General features: G+C 30.5%; 7 protein-coding genes across 7 annotated transcripts; 5 read left to right on the top strand and 2 right to left on the bottom strand.

Annotated features, from left to right (window-relative positions):
• Nucleotides 1–6,755: 6,755 nt before the first annotated feature.
• Nucleotides 6,756–8,645, top strand: PWA37_001836 (NAD-dependent malic enzyme; the record flags this gene model as incomplete). Its single annotated transcript, XM_064858450.1, has 1 exon — nt 6,756–8,645. The coding sequence occupies one exon, from the start codon at nt 6,756–6,758 to the stop codon at nt 8,643–8,645; it is 1,890 nt and encodes a 629-aa protein (XP_064715157.1).
• Nucleotides 8,646–9,202: 557 nt separating this feature from the next.
• On the bottom strand, nt 9,203–10,486 carry PWA37_001835 (uncharacterized protein; the record flags this gene model as incomplete). The annotated part of the gene is made up of 1 exon (XM_064858449.1): nt 9,203–10,486. One exon carries the CDS (start codon nt 10,484–10,486, stop codon nt 9,203–9,205), a length of 1,284 nt encoding a protein of 427 aa, XP_064715156.1.
• Nucleotides 10,487–12,072: 1,586 nt separating this feature from the next.
• YKU70 (ATP-dependent DNA helicase YKU70) lies at nt 12,073–13,809 on the top strand (the record flags this gene model as incomplete). The annotated part of the gene is made up of 1 exon (XM_064858448.1): nt 12,073–13,809. One exon carries the CDS (start codon nt 12,073–12,075, stop codon nt 13,807–13,809), a length of 1,737 nt encoding a protein of 578 aa, XP_064715155.1.
• A 1,167-nt stretch (nt 13,810–14,976) lies between these two features.
• On the top strand, nt 14,977–16,125 carry BDH1 ((R,R)-butanediol dehydrogenase; the record flags this gene model as incomplete). The annotated part of the gene is made up of 1 exon (XM_064858447.1): nt 14,977–16,125. The coding sequence occupies one exon, from the start codon at nt 14,977–14,979 to the stop codon at nt 16,123–16,125; it is 1,149 nt and encodes a 382-aa protein (XP_064715154.1).
• Nucleotides 16,126–16,695: 570 nt separating this feature from the next.
• FZF1 (Fzf1p) lies at nt 16,696–17,916 on the top strand (the record flags this gene model as incomplete). Its single annotated transcript, XM_064858446.1, has 1 exon — nt 16,696–17,916. The coding sequence occupies one exon, from the start codon at nt 16,696–16,698 to the stop codon at nt 17,914–17,916; it is 1,221 nt and encodes a 406-aa protein (XP_064715153.1).
• Nucleotides 17,917–19,693: 1,777 nt separating this feature from the next.
• On the top strand, nt 19,694–21,154 carry PWA37_001831 (uncharacterized protein; the record flags this gene model as incomplete). The annotated part of the gene is made up of 1 exon (XM_064858445.1): nt 19,694–21,154. One exon carries the CDS (start codon nt 19,694–19,696, stop codon nt 21,152–21,154), a length of 1,461 nt encoding a protein of 486 aa, XP_064715152.1.
• A 375-nt stretch (nt 21,155–21,529) lies between these two features.
• Nucleotides 21,530–25,387, bottom strand: HFM1 (DNA helicase; the record flags this gene model as incomplete). Its single annotated transcript, XM_064858444.1, has 1 exon — nt 21,530–25,387. One exon carries the CDS (start codon nt 25,385–25,387, stop codon nt 21,530–21,532), a length of 3,858 nt encoding a protein of 1,285 aa, XP_064715151.1.
• Nucleotides 25,388–26,158: the final 771 nt, after the last annotated feature.

Genomic DNA, 26,158 nt, shown 5'->3' with positions numbered 1-26,158 from the left:
TAAATATATAGCATACTATTACTATTGAAACATCATTTAGTTAGAATCTGATGGATAACTGATAAGAATATTCGTGCCAATAATCACTTCCGTCACAACACCCCTATAATCAGGTGTTTTTTGAATATGTTAGCGGTGTTAATCTAATCATTTTTGAATACATTTGAGAATGTAATCTACACATTAAATGCATACAGACACTACTGTTTCGCATTAATAATATTTGTATTTATAGAATAAGAATGAACTAAAATATTTTGGTGTAATATAGAATAAACCATAGTATCACATCTATTATTGCATATAGAGAATATGTAATATGGAGGATCTAATTAATAATTCTAGCTATATATATGTCTTATATTGAAAGAACAGGAGATAAATATATAAATTTCATACAACATTTGCTCTCAAAGTAATCAAATATACTGAACTGAGTAACATATATAGTAATAATACAAATACAATTATGACAAAAAAGTGAAGATTTATTTTTCAAGATTAAACTTGGAAAAAGAGAGTATGGTGTAAAATTTAGAGCAATTACTATTGCTATTCTTTCAATATTAATAAGATAATATCATTTTTTTATCAGGTTGGAAATTAGCAACACAAGTAAATCATTCTCTGATATTCTTGAACATGTAACAAAATCTATTTAATCTCAATAACATCTTTCAAGGTGGTAAGCTAATGTAAAGAATATACAATTACAATGCATTAAGAAGTACAAAAGTTCTCTCACTAAGTATCATGTTAGTCACTAGCAGGTAGTTTTCGTACAGATGGTCAAGAGTTATTTTGAAAGTTTACAAAAACCTTGTTTCTTAAAAGTAACATTCTTCAAGTGGACAAAATGTGTAATTTTTAATTCGACTAAATATCTATTATTATTACCTTAAGAAGCTCCAGGTATATTGATACGGCTATTTAATCAAAACTAATCCATTTTCTTTATATCTTTGTTTCCTACATGATATAATAGATAGCTTAAAAGTATCTCATTAAAAAGAACTATGCAACAAAGTTTATGTATATCAGCAATAAAAAGAAAGATTTAAAAAATAGGGTAAAAACAATCAGTTTAGAGTAAGAAAAGAAAGGAACTGACAATACAATCAATTTACTATTTAGAAATTGGAATAATAATTCAAATATTACATAAAGTATGAAAAAATCCTTGTATCAATATGCATGTTAAATGATACTATTGCAATTAACTTGTTTTTTAAAACTACCAAGAGATAATTTAGTTAAAAATTGCTCTGGCAATTCATCACAAAAATTATGAATTGATATTACTTAAGTAAAAAATAAAGTTGAAGAAATTAAAATAAAGACAAATGTTATCTTATTCATAAATGGATAATATTCTCACCATGCTTCTTTATTAATGACTGTTACTTATTATAGAGTTAGTAATTTTCAAGGAGAAAAATATTCTAGAAAGAGAACAAAAATAATGAAAGATCAACTTGTATTTATTCGTAAACAAAATATATAGTTATATATATTACCTATATAGGTTCTGAATAAACCAAAGATCCAATTTACTAGTTAGTTAGGTTATTGAAAATGTTAAATATAAAATCTACTACTTTCCAAGAATGTTGATCTAGTCAACTAGAAACTTATTGTGTTAGCAGCATTAGAATCAATTTTATTTGGACCAATCTGATTCGACAAAAGCCTTTGCAGACATATAACAGTAAATATCAATGACAATCAATGCAACAGATTTTGGTAAAATCCTGTATAGAATGTATGAAGGAAGAACAACAATAAGCAAAATAGCAGCTAGTAAATAAGTATCTAAAAACATTATAACAATCTCTTGATTCGTAGGAAAACGAGGTATGGCTTTTGATAAAATACAAACAGATGACAAAAAAGAATTACGGTTTCGCTATTTTTAAAAATCTATCTTTGTGTGAAAAAAAGCTTTTGACGTTATGTTAATATAACTCTTTCAAACTCTTAATTTATTTTTTTAATAAACAGAATATATGAACTTTTGTTCACCAAAGTTTAAAATATTTAGTAATTATTTACCATTCAAAAGTCTCGCTACTATTTTGTTGTGCTACATGTATCAGATTTTATATATTGGTTGCGTGTCCCTATTTACTAAATTATAAATATGCATTTTCTATATTTAGGTGTTCTAAAACATGATGACTCAAGGGGATTGATTCAGTCAAGAAAATGCATTAAATGGGTAACAATGGTGATAATAGTTGTTGGATAATCCAAGTAGGGAAAGTTATTTTATTTTTTATTCAAAAAGACCTTTGATTTATTGAGGTAACTGGTAGAAATACTCATCGATATTTAATTATTGTATATTTAATTTAATACGCTGCATAAAACTAACTTTTATAGTTTAAGTAGAAGTTTCATATGGGATCCAATACTAAAGATGGATGGATACCTTCTTCGATAAAAACCCTTACAAAATTTTGGCTTTTATTTATTGTTGATATCATCTATGTATCTTTTCCTGTCTTGTCATACCATATTCTACTCTTTAATCTGCATTAAATTCTTTCTCAAATACAATTTGTTCAGTATTGGTTCCTTCTTCCAAAAGCTTTCCCTCTTTGTCTCTTTTTCCTTTATGTAAACGACATCCATTATCCAGAGTCTGTTTTGTCAATTCCCTGTTTTCTTTTATGCCGTTTCAAATTTCCTTCACAAGATCTACCAAATTATTAATTACCATGGCTAACATATCAAAATCACTTTCTGTTATCCTTTTCTTACTTCATACACAATGCTTTTATTTTTTTTTTTAATTGAGAATGTATTAATCATATCATTATACTAGGAATATGTATACCTCACATCACATCTGTCAGCGCCAGCAGATAGAATTCTTAAATGGAAAGGAAATTATAATCCAATCTAAAGTAAATAACTGTTAAGATTTGCACTTTTTTAAAGATAAACCTTTTGTTTGACAGAAAAAGTTCGAAAAAATCTACGGGTTGCAGAATTTTTTATTAACAAATCGTGCATCTGTATTTTTTTGTTCCGTTTTGAGATGCTTCCCCTGGAGCAAGATCTAGAAAAATAGAATGTTCTATTTTTCTGAGATTTTGTTTACAACTGAGACAAAAAATTTCTCAGACTACATTTAGTAGTTTGAACATTAATTTTCCTACGACTGTTTTCATACCATGATTTTGATTGGCAGAGTAGAACATGCCATTATCAGGAAAAAATATAGTACCATTTACTTGGGTCTTTCAAGTTTATTGCAATCTCTAGCCCTAATGATGTTATATATGATCGGTTATAAAATCAAATTCGATATTAATACTAATTCATAATCCCCTACTTTCTAGTTTGAGTTGTCTCTGATCCAATATATTACGCATTTCTTCATACACTAGATATTCTATTGATATTCATAACAATATTAACATTAAACAAAATCATAAATTTTATTGTTTGTTGGAAATAGCAACATTATTTATTAGAATTTAGTGCACTCTATTGAGCGAAACTATTATGACTAAAGATATAATGGCTCTCCCATTCAAATTAATAGAAAATGTTCACTTGGAAATTTTATAATAACAAACAACATTTTAGTTCAAAATTATTTACAAAAAAACAGTTCTTTTTTACTACAATATTTTGTTATTTATGAATTATCTATTTATAATTTTTCTAAAGGCAACTGTGATATTTGATTTCTTGATAAGGGAGGTTCTTTTTTACAAAGAAGAATATGGTTGCAAATCCTTTGTTCACTAATAGCTACTACTTACAGTGCTGCTGCTAAATGGAGAAAATTGACTGCCTATTGTACTGGCTGTCCACCGAATGAAGAAGGTTGTGATAGTGGATTAAATCATGTTATTACTAGCGTTACTATATCTTATTCTATCTATACATATGTCTAGCTTACTACAATATTTATAAATAGAGACAAAGAGTCATTGAAATCATTACCTTTCCAATTTTCTTGATAGTTTTTTTGAACTTATTTTCAATGAAGCTGATAAATTATATAAATAAGATCATACAAAATTCCCCCTGCATAATGTTATTACTACCATAAATGACATTCTTATTTATAGATTGAATATATCTTCAGATGAGTTAAATAATGAAATTAAACTATCATTTATAAGGAGAGACACTATTTCACAGAATACAATAGAATAAAAAAGAAATTGGTACAATGTAAATTATGAATATGATTCAGCTGGAAGTTTCAAATATAAGTATTGTTCTGTACATCTTGAACATTATTTAACTATTTGATATAATTTGAATGACATCTGGAGTGCAGTAGATTCCTATATTGGTAATATGGTTGCATATCGTGATGTAGATTCTAGAGATGTTGACATGAACAATACAGCTAAAGTGGGGTAGGTGTAGAGTTTTAATAAGAACAAGTAAACTAGTTGTTTCAAAATCCTGCTTCTTTTGGTAGTTACTTTGAAATATGTGATAGAAATACATTTAATCAGTCTGCCAAATAAAAAATGCTACATTGCTATTATAATTGTTAGCGTATCATTTCTTATTTAGACTTTAATGACAATCTTCTCTTAAGCTCTGTTCTAAGTAGGTATTAATGGGGTGGTATACTTTTAAAGCTTAATATTAACCTTCCCTCTTGGAAAGTAGAAAATTAAAATATTTCTTGTTGACGAATTAAACAGTAGGCCACCTGATCCCTAATTTTTTAAAATTATGGATAAGTAATACATACATCGGTATAATCTGTATATGAATAAGTACATATCAATCTTTTATAATTTTTATTCTCCTCTTTAAAATGTTTTTCTTTTTGAAAAATCTTTTATGAACTATATTACTCTTAGAAAGTATAAAAATTTGTATTGAGGAGTTATGTACCTTAAAGGCTTATTATTAGCTTACTTTCTCAGTATATGAAGTATACAGAAGAATGCATGATGAAAATATAGTAAAATCTAGCAAGCCACAAGAGCAGAATAACTTTCTCTTAAATGAGGTTCTGTGTTACGATGATTTTGAACGGTCACCGACAGTATTAAACATTGATCTTGTTGTATGAGATTATTTTCCCAAATATAATTTATCTGCTATTGATACTAGATTACATAATTTTTTTTTAAATGGCAAACAATAATATTATTATGTTACTTTTGTTTTATAATATTCTCTGATACTTTTTTACTATCTATAATAGTTATGCACTGCTGTTTAAAAAAAATAAAAATAAGTAAAACTAATACTTATTATTTATTTGTTTTCTTTTTTTTTTTTTTTTGAATGCAATTATGAATGAAATAAAATATCCAAACTAAAAGCAATAAGAGATTTAAGTTTTCGTTTTGTTTCCACATTTATTGTAACATATCCAGTTGCTACGTTTTCATATTGAATAAGAATGAATAACATAATATGATTTTTTTTTCTACAAGACAGTAAATAATATATATAATCCAATAGTTCTTGTCTGATATGTGTAGTCCATATTGTTTCAATAGATAGCTGCTGTATATATCGACTACTTTAGACGGTGCATCTTGTTCAGTATTAACCAAGTTAGACAGTGTTACCAATTTATCTCCTCTATTACAGAGCAATTAAAATAGTTACAGGGAATCAAATTGAGGTTACTTGTCCCTGTGAAAACCATTTTTTTTGTCTTCTATTTCTCAATCTTTTTTGTTGTTTTCATCCATAGAATCTCATATTGACAGCATTCAACATCGTATCCAATTACAAAAAAATTTATGGATGTTTTTTTTAATCAAGAACACGCCAAACTAGCTTTGTATTGTACTGCATCGCACATTGTTTTAAATCTCAGCTTTTTTGGTGACTATGAAATTGCAAAACTGATCTTAGAAAAATCTTTCAGAATCTATTGTCTTTTTTTCTTTCATTTTTTTTCCTTAGCTATTTTTTTCCTTTTCTCTTTTTCTTTTTTTGTTTTTATTTCCAAATCTTCCTTGACCGAGAAAACGGGGAAGATACTCGATAAACAAACTGCATCACGGAACTTGTCCTTCCTTTTTGTTTGATACTTTATCCATAGTTCACAATTAAATTGTAACTGACCCAACGAAGGGTGGGCATATAGATTAATTGCCCTGCTAAATAATCCCTCTATTTATTGTTTTTGTCCCTTCTGAAATCATTGATGAAAAAGGACGATGAAGAGACCTAGTAATATGAATTTTCTTGTTATTTTGCTTTTCCACAAAAAATGGTGACATTATCATTCATCGAGGAAAAAAAACAAAAGATAAACAGTTTAATTCCATAATAAAGCTTCGGAGCAAATCGGGATGACAAATGTGACAAAAATTAAGCATCAAATTAAGCAGACATAATCACAGAAACAATTATTAATTTATAAAGGAATAATAAAAAGATATAGAGTCTTTCATTAACTAATAATTATTGTTTATTTTTTATCTAATAATATGTTGTTTTCTCAATAGGGTAAATTGATACTTTATTAAAAATACAGTTCAGTATAAAAAATGATTTAAATCAACGCTGACCGAGTCAAAATGTAATAATAATATATATATATATATATATACAACTTTTTTTTTATTGAATGCATTATGTTTCGAGTTTTATCGATATATTCAAGCACTCTATGACTTTCATATTGAACATTCAATTAAGGATTTTTATACACATTCTATCTTTCGCTTATTGGGTTGTTCATCGTTCCTACACACATTGTCAAACGCAATATTGAACATTATTGGAACAAACATATATATATAATGCTTAGTGTGCAAACTACTTCGTTGGATCCAGAAACAAGCACAAGTCAATATTTGAAGAACCAGGTCAAGGCTGGTTCTAGTGATATGGAAAAATCTATTTCATACTTAGCTCAAGGGGTGGAATCTCAAGTAGATGCTTTGTGTGTAAACGGTCCTATTGAATGTCCCTTGTATGGTCCTTTATTATTGAACTCTCCTCTTTTCAATAAAGGTACTGCTTTTACTGAGCAAGAGAGAGCCGACTTTAATTTAAATGGCTTACTGCCACCACAAGTAGAAACTCTGGATGAACAATTGGAAAGAGCTTATTTGCAATTGAGTAAATTAAAGACTGCTATTAGCAAAAATGACTATATGACCAATTTAAGAGTTACTAACAAGACTCTTTATTTTGCTCTAATTAAAAAACATATTTTAGAATTAGTCCCAATTATATACACCCCAACAGAAGGTGATGCTATTGCTTCATATTCTGAAAGATTTAATAAACCCGAAGGTGTTTTTTTGGATATTAATGACCCTGCTTCCATTGAAGAAAGACTGCAAAGTTATGGTGGTAAAGCTAAAGACATTGATTATATTGTTGTGTCAGATTCTGAAGGTATTTTGGGAATTGGTGATCAAGGTGTCGGTGGCGTTCGTATCTCCGTCTCTAAAATAGCTTTGATGACTGTATGTGGTGGGATTCATCCAGGTCGTGTCTTACCCGTTTGCTTAGATGTAGGTACAAATAATAAGAAATTGTCTAATGATGAGTTATATCTAGGTAACAAGTTTTCGAGGGTACGTGGTGAACAATATGATTGTTTTATTGACAAATTCATAACCGCAGTAAAGAAGTTGTATCCAGGTGCTATATTGCATTTTGAAGATTTTGGTGTTAAAAATGCAAGAAGAATTTTAGACAAATACCGTTATGAGGTCCCATGTTTTAATGATGATATACAAGGTACAGGTGCTGTTGTTGTAGCCTCGTTACTTGCTGCCCTAAAACATACACATAGAAAATTAAAAGACATCACAGTACTAGTTTATGGTGCAGGTTCTGCAGGCCTTGGTATTTCTGACCAAATTGTGTCTCATATGGTTACACATGGTCTTCCAATTGAAGAAGCCCGTTCTAGGATCTATTTGATGGACAAGGAAGGATTGATATTGGAATCACATAAAGCTATAGCTACTGAACAACAATATGTGTATGCCAAGCCAGATAAAGACTGGAAAGATATCAATACAAAGTCTCTAGTGGACGTTGTTGCCAATACAAAACCCATATGCTTGATCGGTTGTTCGACACAAGCTGGTGCATTTACTAAAGAAGTAATTCAAGAAATGCATAAGCACAATTCAAGACCAATTGTGTTCCCATTGTCCAACCCAACCAGATTACATGAAGCTTTCCCTGACGATTTAATGAAATGGACCAATAATAATGCCTTAGTAGCTACTGGTTCTCCATTTGAACCTGTGGATGGATATCGTATTTCCCAAAACAATAATTGTTACTCTTTTCCAGGCATTGGGTTGGGTGCCGTCTTATCTCGTGCATCTTGTATCAGTGATAGAATGATTTCGGCAGCTGTGGATCAACTGGCTGCCACATCAATGTTGACAGAAGGTGATTCTACTCCAGGGCTGTTACCAGGCCTTGAATCTATTGATGATACATCAGCAAGAATTGCTGCTGCTGTAATATTAGCGGCCCTTGATGAAGGTATTGCTACTGTTGAAGAAACATTATGTACTGACAACACAGATAAAAATATCAAGGTTCCTCGTGACTTTGAAAAATGTGTCAAATGGGTTAAGGAACAAATGTGGACACCAGTTTACAGACCACTGATTAAAGTCAAATATAACTCTGAACTTCATACTAACCAAATTTAATGAAATATTAATGTCTCAATTAAAATTATTATAGATTACAGAAAAAAAATAAGTATTTTATTGATAATCTTTACTTTAAATACTATATATAGATATATTTAAATATAAAGTGAATATCAATCAGATGTCATAGCAAGTCATAATGTAATATATTTTTATATTTACTCTTTATTTTATATTGATTTTTTTTTTTTGTTAAAGCAAAACATATTGTTTTTATGAACTTTGTAGGCCAAAAAGCAAGTTAATATTGTACAAAAGGATATAAAATGCCTTTATATTAATTTATTATTATGTTTAATTTTCTATAAACAATTTCAATTACATATATTCCTTAAGAAGAAATTTAAAAATAAAAAAAAACATTTGATCCTGTGAATATATAATGCTTTAGATTAATAATTTCATGGAATAAATATTTTTTTATTCAAACGACAAACTGGTCATGAGTATGTATAAATTTACATAGCTACTATTTCTAATATTGCATACATATATCAATGCCATTTATATATATTATGATTAAATATTTAATAAAGAAGGATAGAATATACAACTCATTCCAGCTCCTCTTCAATACACTTGTCAATCACTCTTTTGACTAATCTAGCAGATTTTTCGTAATCAGAGGCAATATTATATATATTAACGCTAAATCTGACCCACAGTTCATTGTTATGAGCAATAAATGGGGCAAATGTCTTATCCTCCTTAATCATTCTAGTTTCACATCTGAGCTTAAATTTTCTATAATCATCATAGGATTCAGATAAATTTTCAATGAATTTAGTATTTTTCTCATTTTTTGGGAAGGAGATATTAAACATGCCAATGCAATTCAAAGTGTGTGCATTGTTATCCAAAAATTTGGCTCCCGAACCAAATTCTCTTAATACTATATCAATAGCTTTTTTCTCTAACTCTTTTTGGTACTCATGAATATTTTCTTCGCCTCCACAAATATTTTTACGGAATTCAATAGCCTTTTCAATACAGAAGGCAGCACTATAATTAATGGTACCAACATACCAAAACTTTTCAATCAATATATTCTCTTCCACTTCTTTGTTGTTCTTTGTTGAATTTAGAGGGTAAGACCAAGAAATAGGAAAAGTTTGCATGAGTCTATGATGTTTAGGATCAACATAAATGAAGGCACAAGATTTTGGAGTACTAAACCACTTATGTAAGTTAGAGGTAATGAAATCTGGTTTCAATTCACATATGAAATCCATATTTTCTAAACCAACGCCATGAGCACCATCAATTAATGACCAGGTATCATATTTTTTACAGACTTTAATTAGTTCCTTGTAAGGGAACCTCACACCAGGCATAGAACAAATAGTGTCAAACATGCACAATTTGTACTTAGTATGGCTCAATTTTGTTTCAAATTTTTGAACAATTTCGTCATCTTCCATAGGGTAGAGGATATCAACGACATCAAATTGGAGATTGAACCTATCATGTAGGAAATCTACACTATATGCACAAGCACGATATGTAGAAGAATGGATTAATATTTTATCCTTCTTAAAATCCCATGGGATTGATCTCAAAACACAGTTAACAGCCATAGTAGCGTGTGTTATCAATATCAAATTACGGTAATCAACTTTTAAAAATTCACTTAATGACTTTAATTGATTAACGTATCTGTCCTTAGCTCTGATTAAGTAAAACTCATCCGGATCAAGTTCATGTTCTTTATTCATTGCATCCAAATATTCTAATATAGGTTTTGGTGTTAACCCACGTGACCCATGGTTTACTGGAATAAGGTCATCAGGAATATGAGGGAAATATCTCTTTCTAAACTCAGTACCAAATTGAGCCATTATGTATACTTTGTCTTTTTATTTTTTAATTTTCTGTTGTTATGTTGGGTTATTTGATGAAGGATAAAAAAACATTTGTTGAGATCCAAGAAGAATTATTCTTATCCAAAATTGATCACATCCCTATTTATATACAAGTATTTTTGAATATGTACGAGAATTTTGGGAATAAAATTGAGAAAAAGTGTGTAATTCTTGGCAAAATGTCCTTATAATGACACATTCAGGTATTTTTACCCTCCATGAGTGGATAAAAGTGTTTACCAATCTTCTGACTCATTATTTCCTTTCACATCAAAGAAGATCTGTTGCCATGACTACCAAAATAGAAAATGGGATTTTCACAGAAGTGGAAAAACAGACTCATATGCTTTCTTTAAAGAGACAAAAGGGCTTTAGGGTATAGTTTTATTTTTCACACAAAACATTCTCTAGAGGCGAATTGCATGTTAGAAAAAAATGTTGTAATTAGGGTTTATCAAAAATAATGTTAATGATATTGTTTAGTTTTCTGACAATTTCTGTGTTTACAGTGACAAAATCCCACTGAATTAAAAAAAAGCAGTATTAGGGCTTCATGTTGACTATTTGTTACATATAGATAATTTCCATGAGGGCAAAAATTGGCTCATGTCTGGTGTTCTGTGTAAAAAGACAGAAGGAAAGGAGTCAATGATAACTTTTGTTTTGGGGTGTGATGAGAAAAGCAAATCTGTGCAGTATTTGGCTGACTATTTATGGGTCACAATGTAACAGATAAATGCGGTAATTTATTTAATTGGTTTGTTGTCCAAGTAATAATGGAGAGAAGACAACTTTAGGGTATAGTTTATAGCAAATATGAAAAAAAAAATAAATATTGATTTGATAGGTTGGTATGGTATACTGGTAATTTTGGAACTTAATTCCTTTTTTGATATACAACATGATTTCAAGATAACTTGTATTAAAATTTTCGAGAAGAATCATTCTAAATTAACCAAATACTTGATGATGTTCTTAATTTTTTTTATTTCGAAGGTAAGGATAAAGTAAATCGAAGATGAGCTGAGCTAGTGGCAACATATATGGAAATATGTCAACTACAAAAACAATTAACAGTATTATTTAGGATAGGTTTATCTTTTTTAACAGCTCTCCCCAGGTTGTTACAAATTCATCTATAGTAATTGATGTAGGAGTAATACTACATGCTTCTATACTTTATTTGTCTGTATGGACAAAAATTTTCCTCGTTAATATATGTATATATAGTAAAACAGATAATCGTTTATCTTTTAAAAGGATTTTCCTTTCTCTAAAAAAAACATAACAATGATGTTAACTCAAAGACGTTTGGTTGAGGAACGAAAATTTGCTATACTTTCATAATTACTTCAAATTATTGAAAATTTTAACTTTTTTATTCTGCTTTAGTTGTGTTTTCATTTTTTTTTTTTATTTTAGCTTTGAAGTTTGGACAAGAAAAAAATTATTCTATATTGTACAGGAAGACATAAATATTTTTGACAGTTCAAAGAATTTCACAAAATAATACACTTTTAAGATAGTTTCACCTTAGAAATGGACTCAACAGTATAGGTATAATGTCTCAGGAATACCAACAATCCCAAAACAAGCGATTTATCCCATGTGAGGCAATTTTATTTTGTATTGAACTGACAGATGCAATTTTCAAGCCACCGGTAGGATCTACTGGTAGATCCTATTTACTTGAAATACTGGACTCACTACTAGAATTAATGAAACAGCTAATAATAATTAAACCTGAGAGTGGAATAGGTTGTTACTTATATAATTCAGACAAAGATTCTTCAGAAAATAACATATATCAATTGATACAACTAAGAAATATAAACATTAAAGCCATGAAAAAGATATCAAATTTAGTCGATGATGTTAGGTTGAATAGATATGATCTTCCATCTTTCTGTCAAATATCACAGACTAAGACACCATTAGAAAACTTGTTTATGTTTATTCAAGAACAAATCACACAAAAATTTCAAGATCAAAAGTCCTACAATTTCGGTAGAGTGTTTTTATTTACAAATAATGATTCTCCTGTAGAAGCACAAGATGAAAGTATAATAAATAGATTAAAACAAATTACAGCAGATTTATATGACCAACAATTCGTCAGCATAACAACTTTTTTTTTTCAGGATTCTGAAGATAAACCATTTAATACTGCTTTTTATAAAGATATCTTGAACAGTGGATCTTGGGTCAAGAACTCAACGTATGATGGGCCAAATGTGACTCCAATTTCTTTCAATGCGATTAGATCTCGAGTACTGAAGGCAAGGGATTCAAAACGTATTGCATTTAGGTGTTCACTAATCATATCCGAAGACCTTGGTATAAAAGTTGGAGTTAAAACGTATTCACTTTTCACTAAGGAAAAACCTGGTACTAAGTATAAATTAATATATGAACATGATAATATACAAGAAGAAGCATTTTCGTCGAGAAAATACCTTCATCCAAAGACAGGAGAAATTATTAACCCTTCTAAATTATGTAAAGTTTTCCAATTAGGAAATATTAATATTGAATTGACAGAAGAAGAACTTGACTCGGTTAATGAAATGTGTGGAAATAAAGGAACATATTTGAAAATAATTGGGTTTCGTTCCACAGAAAAATGTATACATTATTTTAACAACGTTGATAAATCATATTTTGTGTATCCAGATGAAAAATTGTATGTTGGTTCAACAAGAATTTTAGTATCATTGTTTAAAAATCTGCGGTCGATGAATAAAGTTGCGTTGGTTTGGGGTAAACAAAGAAATAGCACGAATGTCAGTTTTCATATTTTAAAGCCAACAGATGAAAGAGATATTAATGAAGGTTTCTTTTTGTATCGAGTGCCTTTTATAGAGGAAATGAGAAAAGTACCAAATTTAGTTTTATCTAACACAGATAGCAGTAATACTCCAGAAGATGATGCTCTATTCAATGTGACAGAAGCTATTGTTAACAATTTCAATCTTCGTAATTGTTACTCCCCGAAATTCTTCAGAAATCCCGTATTGCAAAAATACTACAATTTATTGCATAATTATCTATTACAACAAGAAGATAATTTTGGAGATAGTAGTAAGGTCAATGACTGGGTAAACGAAGATGATACGTTAGAAAAGTTAAGACATGTCAGAGACAAGATTTTAGCATCAGCTCACTCATCAGATAAAGATGCAAGAAAACTTAGTCTGTATTTTGATATATGGAATCGTCTATATGATAAAATAAAGCAAGAAGATGAAATAAAACAAGAAAAAAGAAAAAAACCAAGAAAATCATTACCTGATAATTGAGTAAGATAGTCAAAAGAAAGAAGGAAAAAAAGTTTTAATTTATTTTTGTGAAGTATATATTTGTTACATTTATACAGTTAGATATATTTATACCTAAAGAATAGCATTACAACAAAGTAACTATTTGTTTACCATGCATATCTTTTTACATTTTTTTGTTCATAACCATATGTGAAAATGACAAGATATATCTGTATAAAAGTTTGTACATGAAAATACACTAAATTTAACAAGAATCGGACAACGCTGTATCTCTTCCAAATTATATAGTATGGTAAAGTGTTTCACAGCTTTACAAATACTTTGAAAAATGGCTTTTAAGTAGACTCTACTTTCGTTTATTATGGGTACGGCTCCCGTACAAACTGAGGAGAAATACTGTTTGTTGTTTGGTCAAGTAAATAAGTTTATGTTGGTACTTTCGTTATTTATTGAATGGGATTCTCACAACTAATTGTGTTTATTATCACAAGATCTGAAAGCCGTTTAAAATTAAAAACATGGGGTGATTTTGAAAAGGCCCGATTTCTCTTCGCTCAAAAAGATATCTCCTTTAGGAAAAAAAAAAAAAAGAAAAAAAGACAGGGGTTTCCTTCTTAATAACAAAAATTACTATACATCTACTTGGTAATATTTCCTTTTTTTCTTTCTAGAAAATTGGTCAACCCTAATAGGAACACAAGTACATTGATAAAAAGTACAGAGACTCTTACTCTTAAATACTATTGCCCTAGATTGTTATGATTAATTAGTGAAAAATAGCACCGCCTCTAGTTCTATTGAGGGCGAGAAGAAGAAGATCATGATGGTAGGGAGGGGGAAGGGCAGAGGATGCTGACTATTTGAAGTTGTTTTTGACAGGTGATGATGATTCAGTAAAACCTGGAAATTGAAAAATATATATCACATAAGGGTTGGGTTCAATTTATATTTCTTCTTTATTTTTTTTTTTCTTGAAGTCTTGTAAGTCTGCCGCTCATGAGTCATTTGTATAATGATTGGAATACAGTTTTATGTTCAAGACATATTTATATTGAAAAAAAAAAGAAAAAAACTAAACAAGCTAATATATAAATACATCTATATAGCTTTGTAGTCATTTTAGAATTTTTAATACTCTGTTTTCTTTTATCTGTTTTTTTTTTTTTTAGTTAAAACAATTCCATTATGAGAGGCCTTGCTTATTTTAAAAAAGGTGACATTCATTTCACAAAAGAGTTGCCAGAACCAGTAATTACAGCAGACGATGAATTGATAATTGACGTCGCCTATTGTGGTGTATGTGGTACAGACTTACATGAATATACAGATGGACCAATTTTCATGCCAAAGGATGGGGAAGTCAATCCATTGTCAAATGAACCATTACCACAGGCAATGGGTCACGAAATGTCTGGTTATGTCGTTAAGGTTGGTCCTAAAGTGACCAACTTTAAACCTGGTGATAGAGTGGTTGTTGAGGCTAGTGCTGCATGTGTTGACCTGCATCGTTGGCCAAATTCAAAACATGCTAATGCTCCACAATGCGACGCTTGCGAAGATGGATGTGAAAATTGTTGTGATTACGCTGGTTTCACGGGTCTTGGTGTCTGTGGTGGTGGGTATGCTGAAAGAATGAAGGCTATTGAACATCACGTGGTCAAATTACCTGATTTTTTACCAATGGATGTTGGTGCATTGATAGAACCATTATCTGTTGCATGGCATGGGGCTAGAGTAGCTAAGTTCGAAGAGGGCAAGACAGCACTAGTCTTGGGTTCAGGTCCAATTGGGCTGGCTATGATTTTAGTGTTAAAAGCAAAAGGTGCTAAGAAAATTGTGGTTAGTGAACCTGCAAGTATTAGAAGAATGTTGGCTGATAAGTTGCATGTAGAGACTTTTGATCCATCAATACACAGTGATTCAGCTGTTGAAAAACTGCGTTCTATTCCTGACGCTAGAAACGGATTTGATTTTGCCTTTGACTGTTCTGGTGTTGAACCAACTTTCCATGCCGGTATTGCAGCTGTTCATTATAGGGGTACGTATTGTAATATCGCCATTTGGGGGAAAGGTTTGGATTTCAATCTGATGGACATTACTTTACAAGAAAAGAATGTAACCGGATCCATTGGTTACACTGTCGAAGATTTTAAACAAGTGGTCCACGCATTTGAAACTAAAAAGATAGATCCCAAGGAATGTAAATTATTAATCACTGGTAAACATAAGATTGAAGATGGTTGGGAAAAAGGTTTCTTGGAATTGATAAATCATAAAGACATCCATATTAAGATTTTATTGACTCCAAACAACCATGGAGAATTAGGTCATTGAGTTGGTTTAATGATGTTTATCATATTAATGCCACTTTTTTTTTTATTATACTAAAAATATTTTTTATTCTAATGCAAAAATACATATTTGTTGTTTATCAATAAGTAAAACAGTTCCTGTTTAGGCAATATAAGTTATATATCTACATATTTTATATCAGTACGTTGATTGTGTTTTAGCAATGTTGTTATGTTCTTTTTTTGAATGAGTGATCTTTTTATAGTGTAGAGTTTATTATCTAAGTGTTCTCTCTATTTTTAGGGCTAGTTAGGGTTTTCCTCAACACAATATAAAAAAGAAAAAAGAAAAAAATGATTTAACTTTTCTATATCTTTAAAAACAATACGATCTGTTATTGATCTCGAGGAAATACTTCGACTTAGTGGATAACAGATTATTACCGGAGAATCGATCACTCTTTAGTTACTTTATACATATTTTCTTTCATCGATCTTAAATACGCAATCATTACGTCTAAACGACATTCGCTTGTATTACCTGTTGGTTCCTTTTTTTTGCTTTTTTTTTTAAGCTCTTAACTCAGTAACAATCACAATAACAGAATTTAAGATGACAGAAAGCACAGAACTTGCTAAACCAACTGAAACAAAGACTACAGTTAAGAAATTTAAATGTTCTATGAAAGGATGTGATAAGCAATACACGCGATCTACACTTTTGAAGCAACATGTTTTATCACATACCAATGAAAGACCATATGTTTGCAACGTTTCTGGATGTGGGAAAAGTTTTATTAGACCATGTCATTTAAGGGTTCACAAATGGACGCACTCTCAAGAGAAGCCTCGCAAATGTCAGATATGCGGTAAAGGCTTTATTACTAACCAACAGTTAAAAAGGCACCTTACATCTCATGCAAACAAGACAAGACGTCAATACGAGAAACAGATGAACGAGAAAAATTTCGAAGAAGCAGAAAAATTATTGGCTTTACTTAATGAAATATCTTTAAAAAATCCAGACATAGCAAAGAGTAATGAAACAACAAACAAGATACCCCCTCTCAATAATGTACCTGAATTATCTACACAAGATCAGCAGATATATAATTATTTAGATGACAATATACCCCAACAGAGTAACTTGATGCCAGCAAATACAGCATTGAAATGTCCGTATACGTCATGCACACTTGAATTTCAATCGAGCCATAGTTTAGCAGATCATATGCTTGAATGTCATGTGATGAGTCCACTTACTGGTTTAACACCAATATATCCTGGAGATGAAGAATATGATCCCATATATGAGACAATTTTTGAACCTGAAGAACCGGTAAAGGAGTATGAAACTACCAAAGACAATAACGTACAAAGCGACACAGTTCCTCAATTACCTTCTCCTTCCTTAAGCACTAAAACAGATACACCAAATACCGTCGTTTCATTATCTGAATTGCTATTAGAAAAGCCCCAATACTCAAACTCTATCAACACAGTTGTGCCTGCTAATCTGAACTCCAGCAACGACAATGACATTAACAATGTGGTGTCGACAAAGAATGATAGTTTGGTGAACATGAATAACTCTCCTGCAAAAATTTCTGCAGACATTCAGACCATACCTGAGAGAAGTCAATATGTTTCACTTAATGAGGTGGAAAACGAATTTTTATCATGGAAGAATTCGTGTTGTAAGGAATCAAGTTGTTTGCATTTGGTACCTTTTCATTCTGCTTTTGACTTGATTGAACATTATGATCACTTCCACTCTTTTATTCCATCAAGTCTGGTCAAATATGGTTACATGTGTATATATGGTGAAACATAAGTTTTTGATTTTTTTTTTATTAGTTATCTTCTTATTTATCTACATATTTTTTTTATGATATTAGATTTGTGTCGGATGAGAAGAAAAGGGACATTATTGTTCATATGTAAACGCGTTAGGGATACAGGTGTAAATAATGAATGTCGATATATCTGTTTACTGCTAGCTTTTCTTGTGTTTATGTATATTTGTTTTGAATATGTATTAGGAAAACACACGTGAATGTCGAATTTAACAATTGCAATAATAGTAATAGTAATTTATATTAAGCGGGTTTCTGATAATGGTTTTAGAAATATGTTTCCTGTGTAGTTTTAAGCAAATTAAAGATGTACTATTTTTATAAAAAAAGAAATGGGTAAATAGGGGTGTATTAATGGATTGATTGACCTAAGGTGGATGTACTTATTTTGGTGTACCATTAATAAAGCTGAATTGTAGATAGGTTGAGAAAGTTTTGGGGAAACCACTTACTTGTTTATTATTATTATTATTATTGTTGTTGTTGTTGTTTTTGAGAAACCAAGCTGACTATAACTTAGAACAAAGCTAACCAGTTTCTAGTACATATTGTTTAGATATATATGTGACTAAGAGCATAACACAAATACAATATTGACACATTGACACAACAAAGAAACGAAGTGTGTAATTCTGCGTGATAAAACAAGTCATAGTGACTACATCCCTTAGTTTAAGATATTTGTTAAATCTCTTCTATAGATATGAGATCAGATAATAAACATATTTTGATTCGTATGTTACGTCAAGAGGGGAGGGAGGGAGCTATCTATTACGAATTCAACATTATTGTTGATAATTATTGTTCTGCCAGTATGATACAAATGAAAAACAGACATATCATTAGTCTTTTCAGTCAACACGACGGAAAAACCTCCCTCAAGACGTTTTGGAGAACACGGAAAATTCAATTAGGGTTTTCCCAAAGGAAGAATTATCAAAAACAATACAATTGTTCCGATATAATAAAGTTATGCTGTTTTAGTAAAAAAAAAAAAATCGGTACAAAAAAGATTTTGTGTTTTGTGTTTTGTGTTTTGTTTTTTTATTCTTTTTTTAATAGAGCAAAAACGTAACAGACGACGATTGTCCATTCATACCATTATACGAAGATTCTCCACGTTAAATTATGATATTGTATGTTGCTCTATCGAAATTCTTAACTGTTCCCAAACGTGTCTTTCAAAACCCTAATTGTATGAACCATGGATTTACTATGAATATGTAAAATCATAAGAAATTTGCCTTCTTTCCTTTTTCCTTTTTTCGTTGTTGAGCACTGTAAAGCAAATGATGATTACGCTTGTTTGTGTTGTCATGAGTGAAAGTATTTAAAAAAAAAATAAAAAAAAAAAAATAAGTAAATAAATAAGGCAAACAGGATCACGTGCCCATTATTTTGCTGAAGGCTTTTACAAATAATTGTGAACGGTTCGTTTTTCGAACGTTTTTGCTTTTATGTCCCGGAAGTTTTGTGGTGCCTGCTTTCATGATACTTTGTCTCCTCAGTTATATAAAAACTGTACATTTTCGACACTCGCTTCCTATCTTTTCTCAATTAGGTGTTACTCTTAGTTACTGCCACTACCTTAAAGTTTCTTTTTAAGATAACCTTAACCCGTTTTTTATTTTTTCTTCCTTTACGTTCCATTCTTTACATAGCTTGCGTTGTCTCATGTATATCTCTTGTGCTGTCTTTTTTTCGTAAAGTTAACCCCTTGATAAGCAAATCAGTGTTTATAACGAAATAAGAAAAATGGTTCATTTAGGTCCAAAAAAACCACCTGCAAGAAAGGGCTCCATGTTGGATGTCCCACAAGAATTGATGAGAGAATTAGAGGTCTTGGAAAATGCCTTTTCAGTTTCCAATGATCAATTGGTTCAAATTTCTGAGCATTTTGCCCATGAATTAGCTAAGGGTCTTTCAAAGCAAGGTGGTAATATTCCAATGATTCCTGGTTGGGTTATGGAATATCCAACTGGTAAGGAATCTGGTGATTATTTGGCTATTGACTTAGGTGGTACCAACTTAAGAGTCGTCTTGATTAAATTAGGTGGTGACCGTACTTTTGATTCCACTCAATCCAAGTATAGATTACCTGATGAATTAAGAACCACTCAAAACAGAGATGATTTGTTTGGTTTCATTGCTGACTGTTTGAAGAATTTTGTTGATGAACAATATCCAAATGGTGTTGAAAAACCATTACCTTTGGGTTTCACCTTCTCCTATCCAGCTTCTCAGGATAGAATTAACCAAGGTGTGTTACAAACATGGACTAAAGGTTTTGATATTCCAAACGTTGAAGGTCACGACGTTGTTCCATTATTAATGGCTCAAATTGAAAAGAGGAACATTCCAATCAAGGTTGTTGCCTTAATTAACGATACCACAGGTACCTTAGTTGCCTCTTTATACACTGATGGTGAAACTAAGATGGGTGTCATTTTTGGTACTGGTGTCAATGGTGCCTATTATGAAGTTGTTAAGGATATCCCAAAATTAGAAGGTAAATTAGCAGCTGATATTCCTCCAGAAGGTGTTATGGCCATTAATTGTGAATACGGTTCCTTCGACAACGAGCATGTCATTCTACCAAGAACTAAATATGATATCCAAATAGATAATGAATCACCAAGACCAGGTCAACAAACATTCGAAAAGATGTCTTCAGGTTACTACTTGGGTGAAATTTTAAGATTAGCTATTGTGGATTTACACTCTAAAGGTTTGATCTTAAAGGATCAAGATATGACAAAATTAAATACTCCATTCATTATGGACACTTCCTACCCATCCAGAATTGAAGATGATCCATTTGAAAACTTGGAAGACACTGATGAAATTTTGATCAAGGAACTTGGTATTAAAACAACGTTGCCAGAACGTAAAGTTATTAGAAGAATCTGTGAATTGATTGGTACTAGAGCTGCCAGATTAAGTGTCTGTGGTATTGCAGGTGTTTTCAAGAAGAGAGGTTACACCCATGGTAATGTCGCATGTGATGGTTCTGTTTTCAATAGATACCCAGGCTTCAAGGAACAAGCTGCTCAAGCCTTAAGAGACATTTTTGGCTGGGAGAAAGGTGAAGCTTCTTCTTACCCAATTGTCTTAAAACCAGCAGAAGATGGTTCTGGTGCTGGTGCTGCTGTCATTGCTGCTTTAGCAGAAAAGAGATTGGAAAAAGGTTTATCCGTTGGTATTATTGGTGCCTAAGAAAGTCCCATCTTATATCTGTTTCTCTGTTTAAATTTTTTTTATGATATAATGTAATAAAAGGTAAATATTACCAGCTACATTTTTATTTATGTCTTTGTCTATGACGTTATATATCTATTTTATTTCTTAATTCTGGTTAGAAAACATCTAGTATTATAAAGTATTATATAAATTCACTCTTGTCAAGATTTATCTTTCCAAAAAAGAAAGTCTGGTGTTGTAACTATTATTACGTATAGTTTTATGTTGAATGATCATTCATGTTTTAATATGATGTGTTTCAAGAAATCAATATTCGAAATGGTTAACAAAAAATGTAAAATAAAATACAATTTTATTTTAAATTTCCATTTTATTTTGAAGACATTTGGCTTAATTGATTTCAACGTCCGATCCAAAAAAATTTTGCATAATAGTGTCATTTTCTTCGATTGAGCTGGAATGGTTATCACTATATTCATTTTCTGAATTTTTATCCGTATCTTCTAAAATGCGATGTACTGATATATTAGGCAGTAACTTTTGATCATCGATTTCGTTTTTATTTGTGCTATTTTTGATCTTGTTATTATCGGAGTAATAGGGTGGTTCTAGTAAGGTATTATCACATTTTGACATGTCTTGCCAACTATCGGTGTCATCATTATTGGCTTCTTTTTCTTCCCCTTCTGAATCTATCACTATTTCTTCAATAGTCAGTATATTCATAGAAGGTTGGTGAAAACTTATATCTTTCTCATAGCTGTAGTATTTAGGAATTTGTGATGTCCCAAATTTATCTATTTCTGGATTGCTTAGATCGTATTTATATTCACGTGATGAGTGCAAGGAAAATCGGGTTTTTGATGGGCTCTCTGTATTAGAATACTTTGGAAATTTAGCATTTTTAAGTAATTTTATAGGTATCCCATCTTTACAGCAATAGTGTCTACATTGTTTTTTATCTTTGCAGAAGTGATTACATTCATAATTTCCATTAGATAGCATTTTTCTTGCATTGATTGTGCCCTGTGGATTTGCAAGATTGATTTGCATATCTGATTTTATAGAAAGTGACGGCATATTTCTATCTTCTTTTGGTTCAGTGGTATTGTTATGGCATAGACGTGTTTTGTCAGAGTCATTTGATTTATTGACCTTACTGAGTTTCGTTTCCTCATCTAAATATTGCAGTATACTATCGTCAGATAGTAAATCTTCACTCAATTGGTCTTCAACAAAAAGACATTTATCAAGGCATTTAAACTTTGATTTGCTTTTTAACATTTGTTTATATTTAAAGTCTATATCATCGTAAGAAAACTTAATGGTTTTGCCAATGCCAGCTATTTCTTGACAATTTAGTAAAAACAATACAGTAAACTCCGAAGAGTCGACCCTTGTTTTAAGTTTAAAGGATTTTGGTGACCTTAATTGTTTTAAAAATATTCTTCTGAAATCTAAAAGTTTTCCCTTATGATTGATAGATTCACAATCAACAGATAAATATTTACCATGCCATACTACAGATTTGTATTCAGCAGAAATTTCTATCTTAAATGTGATGTCTAAGGACGTCTCGTCGACTACTTCATATTTGTCTGGTTTCATTCTAATTATGAGGTTTGGTAAAAGGGATAGATCTTCCTTAATTTTGTTTCCCAAACCTAATCGTATTCCAAGATAATATTCAAGTTGCTCTTCACTCAAATTTGATATATCTTGAAATGTTAAAATTCTTTGATTGACCAATTTCCGATGAGCTACAAGTCCTATTAACTTTAGCTGACGAACAACGCCGCTTGAATCTTCCCAAGTATTACCATTAATGCACCTTAATAAATATAACGCATTTTTGAGAGAGTTTCCATCTCTTTTAGTAATAAATGTATCAATCATACATTTCAATAAACGTTGGCAATGTTTGAACACTAATAATTTATCTTGAATAACTGCCGCACGGATTTTAAAAGACCATTCAAAGAGAGGAAACTCCAAACCTCCTAATTCATATTGTATTAATAAAGACATCTTCTGGTATGTCTGATCTATAATCTGTCCTTGTTTCTTTCTTGTCAGGTAAGGATATCTAATTAACGGTGATAAATTTATTTCTTTATAAAAGCGCTTTTCATTTTGTCGTATTCTTAACTCTTTGAACTCTTTACTTTTAACCAGTAATGTTAGAACGTCACTTAATGTTAGGTTTTTCTCTATTCCAATAAAACATTTCATTGTTTCAAAAAGAATATAATGTCTAACCATTGCTTGTCCATATGGAGAACAAATAAATGTGTCATCAGTAACATTTATTAGCTGTTCTTCTATAAGCTCGTTAATTAACAAAGTACAAAAAGAGACTAATTCTGAATCTGCATCATTTTGTTGGTTAACAATTTTCCTGATTTGCCAATAGAATTTAGGATTCTTTTTGTAACGAACATAAAAAAACGTACGCCTTAACCAATTTATTGCATCAGTTGGTGATTTTATGGTTTGTAATGATATTTCAGAACATAAATGTTCATACATATTTAAATTTAATGTGCTTTCTAACAGATCATTTCCGTCTAGTAGATTTTCAAAATGCACTTTTTTGTTTGAATCAGTAATTATAATTGCACAACCTTCTCTCTCAAATTGCGGTCTTCCAGCTCTACCAATCATTTGTAGTATATCCAAGTTTGAGTAATCTTTATTTGCATGAACGTCCCATATACTTGTTCCCTTAATAACAGCTAGGTATGCAGGTAGGTTAACTCCAACAGCTAGGGTAGAGGTAGAGCACAGAATCTTTATATTACCATTCCGAAAGTTTTGCTCAATAGTATTTCTATCTTCTAATGATAACCCTGCATTATGAAATGCAATGCCTTTATAAATACATTCCCTTAATGCACTGTCATTAATCTTTAAATTCCGACTAGTAGTCTTGAGTAATTGATCTGTAGGAAAGTGACTTAATAAATATTTGGCTGTACTGATAGTAGAAGATCTCGTTGGACAAAAAATTAAGACTGGTTTTTGTTTATAATGGTGAAGAATAATTTTACATAATTTTGTATTGTAGTAAGCATCTTTCTGAAATTCGTTTTTACTATTGTAAAAGGAAAATCCGTAAACATGTTTTTCTAAGGACACTTGTCGAAATTCATCACTGAACGTCAAAGTTTTTGCGGATTCCCCGTCGCTTGATTTCAACCATTCAGCTATATCAGTTATATTTGGTATTGTAGCACTTGCAGCAATAAAGCGTATATTGGAACACAAAGTATTCATTCTCGTTAAAATCACCTCCAAAGTAGCTCCACGCGTTTCACCGATTGTATGAATTTCATCGACTAAGATTAGTTTTACCAAATAAAATAATTTACTGTAATCATTCCATTTTCTAGTTAATAGGTCCCATTTTTCTGGTGTGGTTATGATAATATTGGATTTTTTGATATTTTCAGATTCTTTATAAGTAGTATCGCCTGTGAACATTCCAATCTCCAAATCCAGTAAGTGCATACTGTTCCACTTATTTAGAATTTCAGTGCATAATGATTTTGTGGGGGCAATATATAATATTTTTAAATTCATAAGATCCAATTCATTTGAATTTATTATTAAATTAAGAATTGCTAATTCAAACAGAACCGTCTTACCAGAACCTGTAGGTGAAGATATTATGGCGTTAAATTTAGTTTGATAGATTAGTTGGAACGCCATTGATTGCATTTTGTTAAATGTTGAAAAATTAAAGATACATCTATACCTTTCAGGCAAAACATCCACCGATATCAAAGACTGTTCTTTTCTTTGTTCAAACCTAGATTCATTTGTGGTTTTTTTAATTTTGATAATTTTTCTTTTTTTTAATGGTATTGGTTCATTTGTTATTTGTGGAATGCATAAATTTTCTCTTGGAATGCTGTGGTTTAGAATGTTTTTTGCATTTATAGTATTGTGATTATTATTATTGTTATTGATTGAATCTTCGTTTATAGTATCATTTGTAGAAAAATCAGCTTTAGTGAAAATAGAGTCATTATCATATGTCATTGTATTTACTTCTGGAAATAAAGCATTATCATTATCATCCATATCAAGAAAAGTATTATGTTGCAAAGGCACAATAAATGGTTTATCAAAGAGACTGTTGTCATAGTTTTTATTTCTATTTCTTCTTTTTTTGCTATAATTAGAGTATTGTGATTCTTCTTCTTCCTTTGAGTTTTGTTGAAAATTGTAATTTTTTTCATCCATTTCATCTATGCTATTAGAATCACTTGATAAATCAGAACTGTAATCTATATTGAAGGGATTGTATCTTTATTTTTATATTATGCTATATAAAATAAAAATAAAAAGAAGAAGGTAGGTTAGTAACAGATTTTATAAATATTCTTTTTTGATTAAAATTGATAGAATTCTTTGATGTTCTGTTGAAAGCAATAAACATACGTCTATTAGAAGAATGTGCTTTTTTAACAAATAATGTCTTTTTAAGTTTTCCAAATTTAGTCACCATTTATGAGTTATTTTTTTTTTTTAGTTTTATATTCTTCTTGGTACTTTCTTCGTTTTGCTCTAACAAGGTGATAGTAATATTTTGTGGAATAATGGTCTTTGAAATAACTAAAAGAGAAATAAAGATATATATATATATATTATTATTATTATTATTATCCCTGGAGGTAAATTTAGCCGCCGAGAGATTCTTCCCCAAAATCCAAAACCCAAGAAAAAAAAAATAAAAATAAAAAAAAAAACGAAAAAAGGGGACTTCCAACATCCACACATTTGTAAAATTTGTGGCGGAATCTTCCGAAGAAAAAGAAGGGAAACAAAATGAAGAAGAGAGAATTACAATTCAAGTTCAAGTCCAATATACTTTAGTATATACAAAGTGGATGGGATGGGAATGAGTAATTGATAAGAGGTTGAAGAGAAAATAGAAACTAAATACCATTTGTTAGAAAGACGGTGTGTGTGTGTGTGTGTGTGTGTGTGTGTGTGTGTGTGTACAAAACTGTG

The sequence above is a fragment of the Arxiozyma heterogenica genome (assembly GCF_036370985.1).
Source record: "Arxiozyma heterogenica strain weizmannii chromosome Unknown scaffold_17, whole genome shotgun sequence".
Classification (NCBI taxonomy): Eukaryota; Fungi; Ascomycota; class Saccharomycetes; order Saccharomycetales; family Saccharomycetaceae; genus Arxiozyma; species Arxiozyma heterogenica.
This window is presented reverse-complemented; position numbering and strand designations above follow the sequence as displayed.